Source organism: Vigna radiata, chromosome 8 (genome assembly GCF_000741045.1).
Source record: "Vigna radiata var. radiata cultivar VC1973A chromosome 8, Vradiata_ver6, whole genome shotgun sequence".
Taxonomy (NCBI): Eukaryota; Viridiplantae; Streptophyta; class Magnoliopsida; order Fabales; family Fabaceae; genus Vigna; species Vigna radiata.
In genome coordinates this window covers 5,630,771-5,647,327 of record NC_028358.1, presented here as the reverse complement: position 1 = coordinate 5,647,327, position 16,557 = coordinate 5,630,771, and the positions used below count along the sequence as shown (strand labels likewise).

The window sequence follows — 16,557 nt, the reverse complement described above, 5'->3', positions numbered from 1 at the left end:
AAGGGGAAAGATAAATGGTTTCATCCAGGGCATCTTGTCCCCAGTTTATCTCAATATTCAAGTGCAACTAGGAATTGCTATATTCTATCCCTTTCCAAATACCAGTTCAACTAGGGTATGCCAATATGTGACGAAACCTTTCATCAAACAAATCCCCCAACCCCCAAAAAAAAAAATAATCTCATTCCCCTCCAGAAAGAACAAAAACGAATCATGGTAGCGATGTATAAGGACCCTAAAAAAAATAAAAGAGAATAAAAGAAGATACGATATGGTTTCTGGGCTGACCCTCTGCCAAAGAAATGCTATTTAGCACAAAATTCAGTCTTGAACTTGGTCAGGTTCTGAGAGAATTTATCCCTGTTTTTTCCATCCAAGCTGAGCGTCACATCTGTCATAAGCTTGTCAAAACACGAAAAAAGCCGCTGGTGTTGGTCTGGTGGCTGCAAAACGATTCAAGAAAAGTTAATATTTTAAGGCATGAGATTATTGCTACTTCTATTGCGAATAGAATACGTAAAAAAAATGCTATCTGTGTAGACTGTACAAGGCTGGTTAACAGCCCAACTTTGGCTAATCTTACACGTTTAATTGCTTTTGTTTACACATCTTCAATTTCATATTCAATTGCTGAAATGAGTGAAACTTATTTATTCGGTGTAGTTTACACTTGTACTCTAATCATGCATTACTAGACTACCATTTTAGTATTGTAGATAGCTTTTTTACTAATTTACTTAACTGTGTTGTTGAATACTAAACTGTGTAGATAGTTATTTTACTAATCTACAATACTAAAATGGTAGTCTAGTAATGCATTTTAGTGGGTTCAAAGAATAAATTTTATACTGCTAGTCCTTTATAACTCTGGTGCCTTTGTTCCTACTATCTGTGACCATGCAGCGCTTTGGATATGCAGAGATCTAGACAGTAAGGCCACTGGATAAACATTGGGCAATTCGTTATATCTGGAGCCTTATACCATTCCCAAGCATGGAGCTTTACCTCACACAGAACAACTACTAATTTATGTAACTAAGAATTTGAAAACCAAAAGGCCATAATTGGATNATANGAGCAAGAGTTTAGTGATCAAAATACCAGCAAAACTAGCAGACAAAAATATTGAACTAAACACAATTTCTTGTTTAAACCAGGACGAGTGGAGCAACATCCAACTAACAATGTTTGAAGGAAAAAACAAAGGATGTGAGGGAACTTGGTTGCATGTGGCTTTGAGTGTTGAGGCAAGCAGAGAAGTATCTGGCGTAGGAATTGTAGTAGAAAAAAATGTGTTGGAGAGTGAGTTGAATATTCGATTGAGGTAAAGCAGAAAATAAGTAGCCACCAACACAATAGTAGCCACCGACGCTGCTGTCCAGCCATTACAGCTGCCGTTGCAGCCCATTGGGGTCATTGATAGGACAAAAAGGTACTCCCAACGCCAGTGAACACAATACTGGAAAACGCTCCAAGAAAGAAGCCGTCACGCGCCACCACCGTTGCTGGCGTGTGTAACCCATGAGCCTAGCTCCGGCAAAACCCACTTGTCGCAGCCGTCACAAAAAGAGTCGTCGGAGCCTCCTGAGACCGTTCCAGAGACCGGTGACATCCCGTTTGACCCAGATTTGAATAGATCTGAGTTTTAAGTTCTATTCCTTTTTCCCAGTGTAGCCTACACGTCGTCGTTGTCTCAAATAGGGTCACTAGAGACACCTGATTGCATACATGTTGAAGCAGTGGAATAAGGAAGAATCTTTAAATTTCTCCACGGCCTGAATCATGAGTACGATCCATTCTGGATACAAATCTTAGGAAAAGAAAAATTATCATCCCTATCAAGAGTATTTTTTATGGTCAGAGGGCATGGAACTTGAACAGTTGTCATTCTTAATGGGGGGAAGTCGTTTGAAAAAGGTAATCATGGAGACTATTGTTCATACTATAAAAGATCTGGACATACCAAGAAAACATGCTTCAAACGCCATGGAAAAAGTGATGTTCTCTAGTGCATGGGAAACAACAAAACAACAAAGGGTCTGCTCAAAGACGGGAAAATCATACTACCTCAAAGCATGAAGCCACCAATCAATCTAGTCCTTCACCACCACCAGATCTTGATATGAAAGCTTATAAGGAGGAACTCAAGTGCTTGAAAGCAATGGTTGAATTAATGAGTAAGCTCTTTGGATCATGTACTTTGTCCATGAAAGGTAAGATTTGTCCCAATACTATTGGTCATGTGTTTGAAGGTATTTGGATTCTTGATTTAGGAGCAACTGATCATATGACTCTTTTTCATGTGTCCTTTGACATATGGTAAAAGAAATAGAGAACAACTTATTACAGTTGCAAATGGTCAGGATATACTTATATGCAGCTATGGGAATATAAATTTAGACTCATCTATTGTATTAAAGGATGTTTTACATGTTCCACAACTAGCCAATAGTCTTATCTTTGTACAAACACTCAAAGGATTTAAATTGTTCAGTAGCATTTTTCTCAACTTATTGTGTTTTTGAGGGATCTTGTCAGGGGAAGAAGATTTTAACTGTTAAGGAGCAGAGTGGGTTGTATCGGTTGGAGTCTGACGACCAAAGCAAACCAAAAATCACAAGTCAACAAGCTACATCTGAGACATGGGCAAATTCCCAAATATAGTTACATCATAAAAGGCTTTGGCATCCTTCATTCAAGCCTATCAAGTCCTTATTTCCCCTTTTGTTTACTAAGGAGTTTGTTGAGTCTTTTATTTATCAGTTGTAAAAACACCATCCTCCATTTTATTTAATTCAGTCTAACATTTGGAGACCTATGGTAGAATTTATTTCCGCATCACGTAGACATACCATATGAAAAACAAATGAGAAGTTTTCCAAATCTTTGTTAAATTTTTTTGTCTTGTCCAAAATCAATTTGGAAAAAATATCAAAAGAATCAGGTCTGATAATGGTACTAAATATGTGAATCATGAATTTCTCAATCTTTGTCTCATAATGGTATTCTTCAAGAACTAACATGTGTAAACACCCCTCAACAAAACGGGGTTGTAGAAAGAAAGAATTGTCATGTTCTTGACGTAACTAGAGCTCTTTTTCAAATGTTTGTTTCAAAAAATTACTGGGAAGAAGTTATGTTAACTGCCACATATCTCATCAACAAGTTACCCACCTGTATCTTAAATGGCATTAGTCCTATAAAGTCTCTATCGTTTTTTGTTCCTTCTTCCCCCCTAATAACGAGTCCGAGTCCACCTAGTAGAGTCTCTATTATTTTTGTTCACACTCATCTAGTAAATTAGATTCGAGAGCTCTTAAATGTGTCTTTATTGGGTATCCTTCTAATAAAAGAAGATACAAATGTTATCATCCTCAAAGTTGTCACGTCTTTATCACCATGGATGTCATCTTTCACGAAACACAATCCTTTTATGTCAGTCCACCACTTTAAGGGAGAAAGCACTTGAAGTGGATGAACTCTCCTTCTTGTCATTACCATGTTTAGCTTTGTAGGATGCCCAAGATCCAAGCAATGAAGCTACCATAGTCCATAGTGAGGAAGAAGACAAATTTTTTGGCAAAAAATATGAAAGAAGAAAACAAGCCACTTCGACTCTCGAGCATGAAAAATTATCTAATCTAGAGGTGAGAATCCCTAAAGATAACAGTGAGGAGGTAAGTATTACTAAGGATTTTGCCAATTGAATCGAAAAAGAAAAGAAAATCATGTGCTAAATATCCTATTTCTCAGTATGTTTGCACTAACAACCTCTCTAATAAGCACAAAAGTTTTATTACTACTCTTGATGCCACATAAATTCCTATCTCAATCCAAGAGACCGTGAAACTTGAACATTGGAATCAAGGCATGAAAGAAAAGATGAATGCATTAGAAAGAAATTCACCTTGGGAGATTGTTGATAAGCCAAGAGACAAGAAGACAGTAGGATGTATATTGATATTCATAGTGAAACATAAGGCAGATGGAGTATCTACTATAGGTAATATCACTCTATTGCTTGTCTATGTGGATGACATGATTATTGGAGGAGATGATGAATAAGAAAAATTGGCAGCCTAATTTGAAATGAAAGACATAGGAAAACTCAAATACTTTCTTGGAATAAAGGTTTCTAACTCCAAGAATGAAATTCTCATCTCCCAAAGGAAAAATGTACTTGGTCTCCTCAAAGATATAGGAAAGCTGAAATGTAGAACCTCAACAATTCGTATAGAACAAAATCACAAAATTGGAAGTAAAGAAAGTACTCCTGTAGAGAAGGCATTGCTTATGCCGTTAGTGTAGTGAGCCAATTTATGCATGATCCAAGAGAGAGACACATACAACCAGGTGACAGACAAATCATTAAAGATAATATAGAAATAAGCTTTGTGATTACAACTCATGTTCCTACAGAACTTGAAATAGTAGATATCCTTCAGGGTAGATTTCAAGATCTTGTAGGCAAGTTGGGAAAAATTTAGATTCATTTACCAACCTGAGGGGGAATGTTGTACTTGAGATTGAAACTGTAAAATAGTTCTCGAGGGCTTGAAAGATCCCGCTCACTCTCATTCTATATATAAGAAAGTTTTGATACAAAATTACATAACACATAGGGTAACCCTAAACACAATATAATGATGATAAATAGGGTAAATATTCTAGCACTCTCCCTTAAGCTGGAGCATACAGATTGTATGTACCAAGCTTGGAACAAATAAACTCAATCCAACAAGTAGATGTCTTTGAACAAGATGTGGTAACTTTGTCTCTGAACAAGATGCACATATGCTTCACACCATCGAGAGAGAATGTTTATAAACCAAATTGGACTCACAAACCAACGTAGCCAAATGACAAATCGTGAAGGTGGAAGATCATAATGTTCTCCTTTATTCATCAAAGCACCCAAAAACATATCTGACAAAGGGCTGGTGAAATTGTTGACTAAGATTTTGAATCTCGCAGAAATAGACTCCTCGAGCAATCTTCAACCCAAGACTTTGGTGTTGAAATTCTTGGTGTTAACCACCGACTGTCCTTAGAAACTTGTAAATAAATGATAGCCAACAGAAGCATCACAACTGCTACAACATACACAGCTAAACACACATCATTCAAGGAGACTAAGGTCATTAGAGCGGGCTAGTTACCATAACAAAGAGCTAGAACAAATCAAACAAATATAATCAAGGAACAATGATGAAGCAAAGGCACTTTTTTTTTCTTTTTTTTTCTTTTAATAACTTAGGCACATAAGAAAAGAGAAGAAAGAACATGGTGCTAGAAAAACCAAAACACCACCAAAAACCATGGTTGGATTGTGTTGAGCACTTTAAGGATGACAAATTCGAGGAACAAAGATTGGGACTTATGATGACATTAAAATGCAAAAGACAGGTTGAAGGTCCAAAGGTTTTGTGCTAGACTACTCCCAAATGGTGATACATAGTACTGTATAACAAGAAGTATGGGCTAAACAAACTAGACTCGAGCCCAAGAAGAAAGTGACCAACAATGATTGAAGAAAGAAGTGATGCAGTGGCGTCAAGAGCGGTTTGCCGAACATCACTGCATCACTGTTGAGAACAAAAAAAATGGCTTTCCAGAGTCATCTACCAGCTCATCCCTCGCAAGAGTCCATGGGCCACCAGTACTCTGGTTCAGTTTCTTGATAATAATTGAGATCCGTTTTGGGAGCGAATCAGAAACCCCCAACCTCGAACGAGTCAACCCAGCGAGTCAAAGTGGGCCAGCATAGAGAAAGGGATGAAGAATTAGCCCATGGTTCAAATGACTTCAAAATTAGGAACCAAGGACGTATATGGACTCAGCACGATTCGGTGAGTCAAACAATGTTGAAACAGAAGAGATCTGAACGATTTAGGGTTTCAAAACAATCGAAGGAGAAAACCCTATGTCTGAGTTACAACCATCGAAACTAAGAAACAAGGACCAAAACGCACTCAGGAAGCTCTGGCGAAACAAACGACAGTATCGTAGTGTGATTCTGACACCGAGAAGGTGGCGTGTGATAAACATGCGCCAGAAGCTTATCGGAGAGAAGTCGCGCGTGACGGCGCGTGTGGAGGAGAATGAGGCCACGACCACCAGGGGTGGGTAGCGCTCCTCGAGGCACACAAAACCCCTAACTTCGTCGGAGAAAACGCGACGGCGAGCAGGCCGTTGCTCGAGGAGACAATCCAGATCCACTGGTCGACAGACGAAACTGTGAAGGGGAATGACAGCGGCCGACGGCGAAGAGCGGCGACGAATAGTTGAAAATAGCAAAAACGGTCACTACAGACGATGAGACTAAAAGAACAGGATTGTTTATTGCAGAAAAGACAACTTTTTTTAGGGCAACAAAGACAGAGTAGGAAGAGACTTAGACAACCTACTTTAATACAAACTTGAGATTGAAACTAAAATAATTCTCGAGGGCTTGAAAGATCCCTCTCACTCTCATTCTATATACAAGTTTTGATAAAAAGTACATGATAAATAGGATAACCCTAGACACAATATAATGATGATAAATAGGGTAAATATTCTAACAGTTATAATTAGAGGAAAATCTTCCTAATTAGAGAAAATATTTGTAGGATCCTCTTGTTTATTTTTTAGTAATATTATTTCCTTATTTCTCTTTTCTAGAAGATTAGATTGTTACAAATAGAGGTAAGGGGAATGTAATAAACATGAATGAAAATAATAAAAGTCATTCTTTTTTTCAAGACTGATATATTGCTAGATTGCATAATAAGATGTGCCACAATTTGGACTTACATAGGAAGCCAAGATTTGAGCCTTCACATTTGTGAACATCTGGAAAAAAAAAAAAAATTATCATGTCAATATGCTTGTTTATAATGAAGAAATTACAAAACTTACCTATATCAACATCAACCTAATAAAAATATTACAAAAATTATCATGTCAATATGGTGGATAGATATATAAGAAGAACGATCCACATTAGATGCATGAGTTAGATGTTTGCTAGTGTCATACATGTATTATAAAAACAAAGGAAGTATCACCGTTCTCAGCATCAACCTAATCACCTAATCGTAAAATTTCTTAATGCTTTCTATTGGTAATTCTTCCAATACCATGAAAATCCTTATTAGAAAACTACCAAAATAATTTTTGCTGGTGCAAGTGTATGTGCTACTTTGTTGTTCACTATTAGAGCATATAAATTTATTGTTGTAATTTGAAATAATATCTTTAGAATCTTGCTAATTAGAGGAAATAGATACATAATCTTTTATTTTATTTTATTTTCCTAGATTTTCTAGTTTCTCTATTTTCCTTTTTAGGAGAATTAGATTATTACAAATAGAGAGTAAGAGAATGTATTTTTTATCATTGAGAATAATAAATAAGTCTTATTTTTTCATCTTGGTATCAGAGCATGTCTGGTCCACTTCCGCTGTCTTTGCTGTTTGTCGATGGTCGACCACCATGGCCGTCGGCCCCCCCTAAAAGTCTCTTCTTCAATGTGTGCCTTTGTGCTTCATTAGGTTTTCCCACTGCCCCATTGGCCACTCCACCACTTCCCCAAACCTTTTTCGACAATTCAAACGTTTTCTTATTGCGCGGCTCTAAAAAAATAAGGCCATCAGTGTTATTCCCTTTCCCTGTGTTGTTCGTGAGAGCGATTAGAGGGTTGGTTTTGGTGATGGGTGGTGGAAGATCGTCATCTTCTGCCTCTTCTCTGGGAGATTTTTCATCCTCTTCTCCCGACAAACCTTCTTCCTCTTCTTTTCCATGCCACAAAGAAGATGGTTTTTGTGATTCTTCTTCCTTTTCTTTTCCAAGCCGTGGGTGGCTCATCCAGAGGGGAAGGACGCTTCCGCTTGTGCGCCATGGACAAGAAGACTAGGCCTAGATCAGGCTTGTAGTGCCTAGTCTGACATTTCTCCAGCATTACCAACATGTTTGTCCTTTTGTTAACAGCTACAAAAAATTGTACACAAAATTGTGCTCTAGAATCTAGCCTAGCTATAAGCTGTACTTCCAAAATTGAATCTGACCTAGCTATAAGCTATACTTCCAAAATTTGTCTCAAAATGGGATTCAAACCCATTCCCTTTAAACCAATAGCTGCACCTGGTACTTTAAGTAATGCCCATAGTTGACATCTTCACTGACTTCCAATTAGAATCCTCGTTTACTGTTCCGCCGTCGGCCACCGTCCGCCGCCGACCACCGGTCACAATCTGCAGCTGGCCACCGTCACAGTTTCGACCAGTGATCAGCGGATCTGGATCGGCTCTTCGAGCAACGGCCAACCGTGGCGGTTCCGATGGCTACTTCTCACTAACGTGCCACCACGAGCGCCAACTCAGTCCGATAGTTGTCGTTGTCGTCGTCGTCATTTTCTCCGACGATGATAAGGGTTGGGTGTGCCTCAAGGAGCATGACTCAACCCTGGTAATCCACCTCCCAGAAGCCTCCGCACGCGTCGCCTTTCTTCAGCTAGTCTCGGGTGCGTGTTCGTCACGCGCCACCCTCTTGGTGTTGAAATCACACTGCGCCGCTGCCGGTCGTGTCCTCGAACCTCCATCTCTATAATCTGCTCGTTCTGATATGTCACTTTAACGCCATCATCTCGCCATTGTACTGAATCGCTGGGATATACTTCGTGACCCGCTCTCGACAGGGAGACCTCTTTCGACGCCATCATGTCAGTTCTTTCCTCTCCATTTGTTTATGTTTCTCGAGCAACAGTGCTTCGTTCCGCTGCTACCACAGTCGGCCCTGGCATAGTCAGCCGCCGGCACAGTCAGTCGCCATTGCTGCAATCAGTTGTTGTAACCTCTACAGTTTGTCACTGTCGCCTCAATAAGTTGTTGCATTTTCTTTGGTCAAGATTAAGAGTGCCTCGTGCACTAGTCGTCGTTTTTGCTGTTTGCCTTGAGGGGAAATATTTTTCTGCCCCTGAAGAGAACTTCTTTCTTGGGCTAGAGTTTAGTCCATACTTGTGATATTGTTAAGTGGAGTAGTCCAGAAGAGAACTTTGGACTTCCAACTTGTCTTCAGCCTTTTGATGCCATCATAAGTCCCAATCTTTGGTATTTTTGGTTTCTGCCAATGCTCTGTTATAACAACTCACTGAGATTTGTTCTTTGAGACCACCCGCTAAATTGGTTCTTTTGAAGTTATGTGAGTCAGATTTGACCTTCATACGCATCAGTTCTCACCAATTCTTCCACCTTCACGTTCTGTTGTTCAATCGTGAGGAGGAGAAAGTTCCAGCCGCTGCAAGGTAGTGTAGTCCCTGCAGTTCTGTTGTTGTTAGCCTCTGCAGGACAGTTGTTTCCTAAAGACCTCCCATATGTTCAGGGCAGTTAAGTCCCTGAAGGTTTGTTGTTATTTAGGGTAGTTAAGTCCCTGAAGGTTTGTTGTTATTTAGGGTAGTTAAGTCCCTATAGGTTTGTGGTTGTTAGCCTTTGAAAGCCTCCCATATGTTACTCATGGAAATCATGTTCTTGAAGTTTTGTTGTTGTTTGCCACTATTGATGGCAATACATTCGTTGCAATTTGTTGTTGTTCGCCATTGCAGGCCCTTCATCTGTTCTTGCAATTTGTTGTTGTTTGCTACTGCAAGTCATCATCCATTTTTGAGGGAAATCTCTCTCGTCCATTGTGCTAGTTTGCTTTTGTCCATTGTTGTCCAATGTAGTTTATTGATATTCTCTACAATTGAGTTTGACTATTCCAAGCTTGGTTCATACAATCTTGTATGATCCAACTTGAGGGGGGATGTTGTAATTTGAGATAATATCTTTAGAATCCTCCTAATTAGAGGAAATAGATACATAATATTTTATTTTATTTTATTTTCCTAGTTTCCCTATATCCCATTTTAGGAGAATTAGATTATTACAAATAGAAAGTATGAGAATGTATTTTTTATCATTGAGAATAATAAATCAGTCTTATTTTTTCAACTTTTACTTCTAGTCAGGGTCAGTTAGTTTCCCTTCTCAGTTATATATCCCTACATCTCAATACTCAGTGTGTTGTAATCATCTTTCCCTTCTATGGTATCATGAGCTCTGTATGACCTTTGAGATTGTTCCACGACTTCCAATTCTATGACTATCACATTCTCACAAGAAATTCCTAGAAGCTTGATTCAAATATTATATCCTGTGAACTAGTAGGACTAGTAATCAAGGGAAATAAATTGCATCATTATCTTGTCAATCCACAAATTGTATTGAAATAACTTCCCATTGCTGATCGCGATGTAGATCATATTTTTTATTCTTACCTCACAATTGCACAAGATATCCTTACACATGTAATCGGTTGCAAATTTTCTTAGCAACTTTGGTACAAGAGTCATGTCTACTTTTATTTGCACAACATAAAGGCCCATAAACTTTGAACATAGCTTTCCAGCACTTTCTTTGAGAATCATTTTGTTTCTAAATATCTACTTTGCATTCAAGGATTCTTGATGTAATTCTTAAAGAACTTCCCAAAGATTAATGAATCCACAATCTCTTATCAGTAGCAAATTTGAAACTCTCATTGTTGAGGTTCTTAAGAAACATCAATCGACAAGGCACATATTATGAAATTCAATAAAGTTCTTGCTTAGATTAATGTTGCTTATATATCCCAATAATCCAATCCTTCATTCTAGCTCCAGTCATATATTAGATATCTTCTTTGTTCAAGAAAAATTTCACAGTAAGCAACTTCAAGTCATTCAAGTCCATGAAATAGATCAGTACAATTTTCTCACCACGGCTCTTTCTTTCAGGCTTTCACTTTGTGCAAACAACTCCAAGTGGTGGAGGGGATATTTCAGTAAGAGTTACTTCCATGTAGTTTTCTCTATTTCACTGTATTTTTAAGTTTTCAGTTTGTAGCTGTTCTCCTAACTTAACTGAACTGTTAATGACAGTCAGTTGTTAGGAGTTAGTTTTTGTTGGAAGTCCCATATCAACTATAAGGTCAATTTATAATATATAAGTGAAGTGCAAACCTTACTTTTTAAACTGGTTTTGTAGGGTTGAGTTAGACTTAAAGTTCACTTCTTAACCGTTTCCTTCTGCGGTATATGTACAAGTGTGTTGAAATCATTCATCCCTTCTAGTAATAAAATCAAGTTTCAATTCTCGGAAACTCCTTGAACTAATAGGCAACAAATAAAATACTCATTATGAACTGATATCTATATTCAACATGGAACGGCCAACAATGTGGAAATCATTTGGAATCCTACATTTCCAGATTAAAACAGAATACCTGCTATAAAATGCATGAATTGTCATGTTCTGTTCAAACATTCAAGAAAACTGAGTATCTTACAACCAATGTCAAAATAACAGGCCAAATACTTGACTATCTATTTAAGCACCTAATTTTTGAAACAATCACCGCAAAAAACAGTACAGACGTGTTCTGATTAGCATCAACAAGCATTCAAATTTATATCATCTGAAACAGTGTGAATAAAAATCAATCAAGTGAATTATAATAGCAATCAGATGCCAAATAATCACCTCTTCGCTGATTAGCATGATGCTCAGGATTGCACGGCTAAGAGTCCACTGATTGCCACGGTCCTCAAATATAACAACTTCAAATAGAGTTCTCAATATCTAAGGAAATTTTAAAGACAATTAAAAAGTTAAGACATACTTAAATCAGAGAAAATACCAATAGAGTAAGCACATCGGTTCACGCTGTAGTGAAAAGAAAAATAAACCTTAAGTAAGCTAATTATAAACATACTCTAGAAAAAAGTTCAGCACAGTCAGAAATGAGTCCAGATACATTAAGAGCAGAAGGTGAGGTAGTCAACTCTCCAACAATGACATGGGTGAAATAAAATGTAGCCAAGTTGTCAATAGCATAGGCGCACTACAAATGCAAAGGACACATTAGTGTTAGTAACTAGAAAAATACCATCTAATAAGAAATTGTCCCTAGCTCTCAATTCAAGCGCACTACAAACGCATAGGACACATTAGAGTTAGTAACTAGAAAAATACCATCTAATAAGAAATTGTCCCTAGATCTCAATTCAAGTGCAAATACAAATTTTATTTAGATTATAAACCAAACTTATATTTGATACCAGTAAATAACATGAATTATATTGGGGAATCAACTCCGTATTATTTAGCTTCGGTAACTTTTTGTTATGTAAAACAGGATAAAAAAATGAACTTGCAGGAATGTAGTTAGATGTGCTTATTGATCAATATAGGCGATGGAGATGTTTTATGTGGGAGTCTGGTGAAAGTATATCTATACAATGCATATGAATACACTATAACTGGATATCATTGTTTATTTACTTTTTTGGTCATATGCATGTAACACTTTTCTCTGTTATAACTAGCATTATAAAATATCCTTCTCTGCAGAGCCAAAAAGAAAAATTAATTGAATTATCACAACTAAAAGTGTGTCGAGCTTTTACAAACCTGTGAAGATATTTTGTCACTCAAATCTTTAAGCCCTGACTCAAGAGATCCAACAACAAGCATAAACGTAGTTTTATCCAAACTTAAAACAAATGACAAATGACAACTGAAGAGAGAATCCAAGAATGCAAAGTATGCAGCTGCGACCTGGAAAATAGACCAGAAGAAAAGCTTGTGAAGACTGGTGATCAAGACATAACATCAGAAAGAACTCTATCAACGACTATCGTTTTTAAGTCCAACCCAGTTGTCATTAATTTTTAGTTCTTTCAGCTATATTCCAGAAACAAAACTGTAAACATCAGGGCTCGCCAACCTCTGTTAGAGAGGAAAAAGAAGCATAAACCAAATAAAATATACATTAAAAAGGTTGATCAAATACTTGTATACAAATTAATTGATATCAGTTTAAGAAAACAAGCAAACCAAATAGTAATCCAGATTTGCTTGCACAATCATTACCAAACTAGTTTAAAATTAAACTCTAATAAATGGAAATATTAGATGTAAGTTTACCAACAATGTATGCCTAATAAACTTTACATATGTATTATAATTACAACATACAAGTTGGATAAACCAGAGGAAAGCACTTCTATTGTTAACCAACATATCAAGAACATAGAGTAAATGTAGGGTAATACCTTCCGATATGCAAATATATCAGCTAAAGGAATTGATAATATCATCTTAACAATGATATCAAGAGCATCAACAAGCGCTCTATCACCATAAAGTTCAAAAATACCGAAGTTCACAAAGCTCCCAGATATTGCTGCCAGAAAAATAAAAATAAAAATAAACTCATTGGAAAGGTAGATATATGATAATACTATTACATAATATGTTCAATCAATCTTCTTTTGCTTTAAAAATCAAAAAAGAGAGAACAGTTAATACATGATATTATAAATAAATACCAGTATTAAGGAAGTAATAATAAGTGTGAAAACAACCTCAAATAAAAATAAAAATTAACAGCCAGAGCATTTATGTTTCACTTCTATCACCTTGAACAATTCAGACTTCCAAATAAATTTTGATACTGCCAATATAAAACAGCACAAAAAGTGTAACAAAATTACTAAAAGGGGTAAGTAAAAAATCATTTAACCGAGACAATCTTGAAAAAGTATTTCATTTAGAATATAACAGGATAGTCGAGAAAAGCACGTTGGAAGATGGTGGCAGTGACAGTTTAATCTACAGAAAAATGTTACCTAGATCTAAACCTAAATTACTCCATGCTCCCAATAGACCAGTCCCTTCCACTACATCCTACTTGCCAACAGAATATATGATAGACAGTCAGCTATTTCAATATCTCACAATATTTGCATACCTCGTGTAAGAATTATCAAACAAAGTGACATCCCCTTGTATTTGGAAGTGTACATGTCCGCTTTGTTAGGAAGAGGCAAAATTCTTGATCCATAAGCAACAATCAATTTACTAACTTCTCGAAAAAGTAGTATTCCGTTAGGAGAAGAATACTCAAAATTCAATCGCTGGGACTTGTTCAGAACTAGTTCAGCCACGAGTTTCAATAATGGAGTTGTTACCTGCATCATGTATGTAAAATTGATAGGAATATGTACAAGTTAAATATTTTAGAAATTAAATATATCTAAACCTTATTCTTAGGGGTATAATTAACAAAACATTTGATTCATTAATAGGGGACGAGGTTACTGTCACAATAGTTGACTTGTTCCCTTCAGAACCAGCTAGTTGGGTGCTCTCTTCAGAAGTTAACTCATTGTTGGAATATAATGTATTTTTCTAATAGGTTTTTTAGAGTGGGCTTTTTAGAAGCTTTCTGTTTTTCCTTTTTTATGTTGATCTACTATCCCTTAAATAGGGTAGTATGTGTATTAGGGAAAAGTGAGCGGTAATAATAAAAATATTTTCAGTTTCTCTCCCAGTTTTAAGTTGGTATCGAGAGTCAATTAGGGTTTGCTGTTTGCTATCGCTGTTGTTATCAACGCTGTTGCCACCACTGCTGCCATTGATGTCTGCTGTCTAGTGCCGCTGTCCATTGCCGTTGTCTGTCGCCGCTGCCGCCGCCGTCACCGTCACAACTTTTTCTGCGACGAAGTCAAGGATTAGGTGCACCTCGACTAGCGCGACCCATCCTTGGTGGTCGCCGCTTCATTCTTCTCTCGACGCTTCTTTCTAGCCAATCTCGGGTGCTTGGGCTTCACATGTCGCCTTTCTCGTGCCAGAACATCACTGTGCCACTGTCGGTCGTTTTGCCTCAATCTCCTGAGTGTGTTGTGGTCACTATTTTGCTGTTCCGTTGACAGCAGTTCCGATTAGGGTTTCTTCCCACAATCAGTTTCTTTTTCCCTCTTTTGTTTGGCATTAGAATGGCTTGTGGTTTTGGAACACCTTCTCTATCTGCTACCCCTACCATTACTTTTGCAAAACTCAATTGGAAAAACTATTTATCTCGGTCTTCTTGCATGGAGTTATGGTTTCTTGGTCAAGGATACCATGATCATCTTGAACAAAATATTTCCACCGTACTCGATGAAGAGAAATCTCAATGGCAAAAGCTTGATTTTCAATTATGCACTTCCTATGGAAATCTGTTGAACAAGAGGTCTTAGAAATTTTGAGACCTTACAAAACATGCTCCTCTTTTTGGAAAAAAGCACAGGATATCTTTGCTAATGATGTGCAACGTCTCTTTGATGCAACTCAAAGAGTGACTTCCCTCAAACAAGTCGATCATGATATGGTCGCTCACATAGGAAAGGCCCATGCTGCCATAGAAGAATTAAAGAATTTCTTTGTGGCTGATTCTTTAGAAGGCAAAAACAAGAAACTTGATAAGTTTTACATGGTCTTAATTCTAAGAAGTCTACACTCAGATTTTAATCATGTTCATGATCAAGTCCTATCAATGGATAACAAATATCCATATATACCTATGGGTATACAAGGTATCCAAGGGGGTAACAAGGTTTCCAACGGGTAACAAAACGAGTAATGGGTGAATTTTTTAACCACAAGTTAGGTAGCCGGAAGCTCTATCTGTGTTAGTCCGACCTATTGTCATCTCTTATAGCCATAAAAAACATAACAATTTAAAAAGCACCAATTTAAAAAATTAAAAAGCTTAGTAAGTGGGTTTATGTCTAACTTAACCTCACAAAAACTGGCTTAATATTGTCTTTTCTACTAGTTACTTTCCCAATATTGCAATTAAGATTCAAGATCATAGAGTTCTGTTATAGCATGGCCAAAAAAAAAATATTCCTTCGATTTCAAAGAAAAATAAGAAAATAAAACTATTCCTTCAATTGCATAGCAAAACCTTTAAAAGGAAAAAATGAAGCAGACCTCTGGAATATCAGCATAATGTGTAATGCCTTTCAAAAGAAGAGGCATGTGGGCAGGATAAAGCCAATCAAAAAGGAACCCATAAGTTCTGCGGCTGTTAACAAGCAATTAAGAACAATCAACATAAATTAACATTGTTAACAAATAGCAATGCATTTGTAAACGTAACAAAGTTTCGACGTTGTAATTACCAACCTATTAGTAGCCATTGCTATTCCTCGAAGGTCCCGCATCAACCCAATGAATGCAAATTTTACAGCATCTGATTGGAACAAAGCATCAGGAGTTGATTCCAATCTAGCCAAAACCTTAAAATTTAAAACAAAAATAAAGAATCAATTAAAATGTACAATAATCAATGCAACATATCGATAATTACTAATAAATTAACAATACTTTATTGTACACTGCATAACTTGTTAGGCTCAATTTAATTGAGGTCCAACAAGCATCACTTTCACAAAAGAATCTCATGAAGACATGACCTTCTTAATTAGATAATAAACTATGGTTAAAAGGACTAACCAATTGTCCACAAATGTCAACATTGTCTTTTACAGGACAAAATGAATATTAAAAATTATGACACATAAATCCGAAGATTTTAGGGAAAAGTTTGAGTTTTTACTCGCTATAACAAGTGTTGTGTGCAACAAAAGTCAAAATGTACATTGCGAAAGCAAGAGTGCAGACTGGTGCACTTGCCCTAACAGCTAAATTAGAAAAAGAAAAGGAGGGTCAG

At 36.9% G+C, this 16,557-nt stretch overlaps 1 protein-coding gene across 4 annotated transcripts in view; it reads right to left on the bottom strand.

Annotated features, from left to right (window-relative positions):
* Nucleotides 1–17: 17 nt before the first annotated feature.
* The window catches only part of LOC106772278 (exportin-7-B), a 49,292-nt gene continuing 32,752 nt past the window's right edge, over nucleotides 18–16,557 (bottom strand). For all 4 annotated transcript variants that reach the window (XM_014658571.2, XM_022784967.1, XM_022784966.1 and 1 more), the window contains 9 exons: nucleotides 16,011–16,123; nucleotides 15,816–15,909; nucleotides 13,810–14,029; nucleotides 13,112–13,242; nucleotides 12,468–12,614; nucleotides 11,770–11,898; nucleotides 11,538–11,636; nucleotides 6,796–6,834; nucleotides 18–443 (listed from right to left, as the gene is read on the bottom strand). In XM_014658571.2, coding sequence (XP_014514057.1) covers nucleotides 306–443; nucleotides 6,796–6,834; nucleotides 11,538–11,636; nucleotides 11,770–11,898; nucleotides 12,468–12,614; nucleotides 13,112–13,242; nucleotides 13,810–14,029; nucleotides 15,816–15,909; nucleotides 16,011–16,123 — 1,110 coding nt within the window. In that variant the 3' untranslated portion in view covers nucleotides 18–305. The remainder of the gene's footprint in view (nucleotides 444–6,795; nucleotides 6,835–11,537; nucleotides 11,637–11,769; nucleotides 11,899–12,467; nucleotides 12,615–13,111; nucleotides 13,243–13,809; nucleotides 14,030–15,815; nucleotides 15,910–16,010; nucleotides 16,124–16,557) is intronic.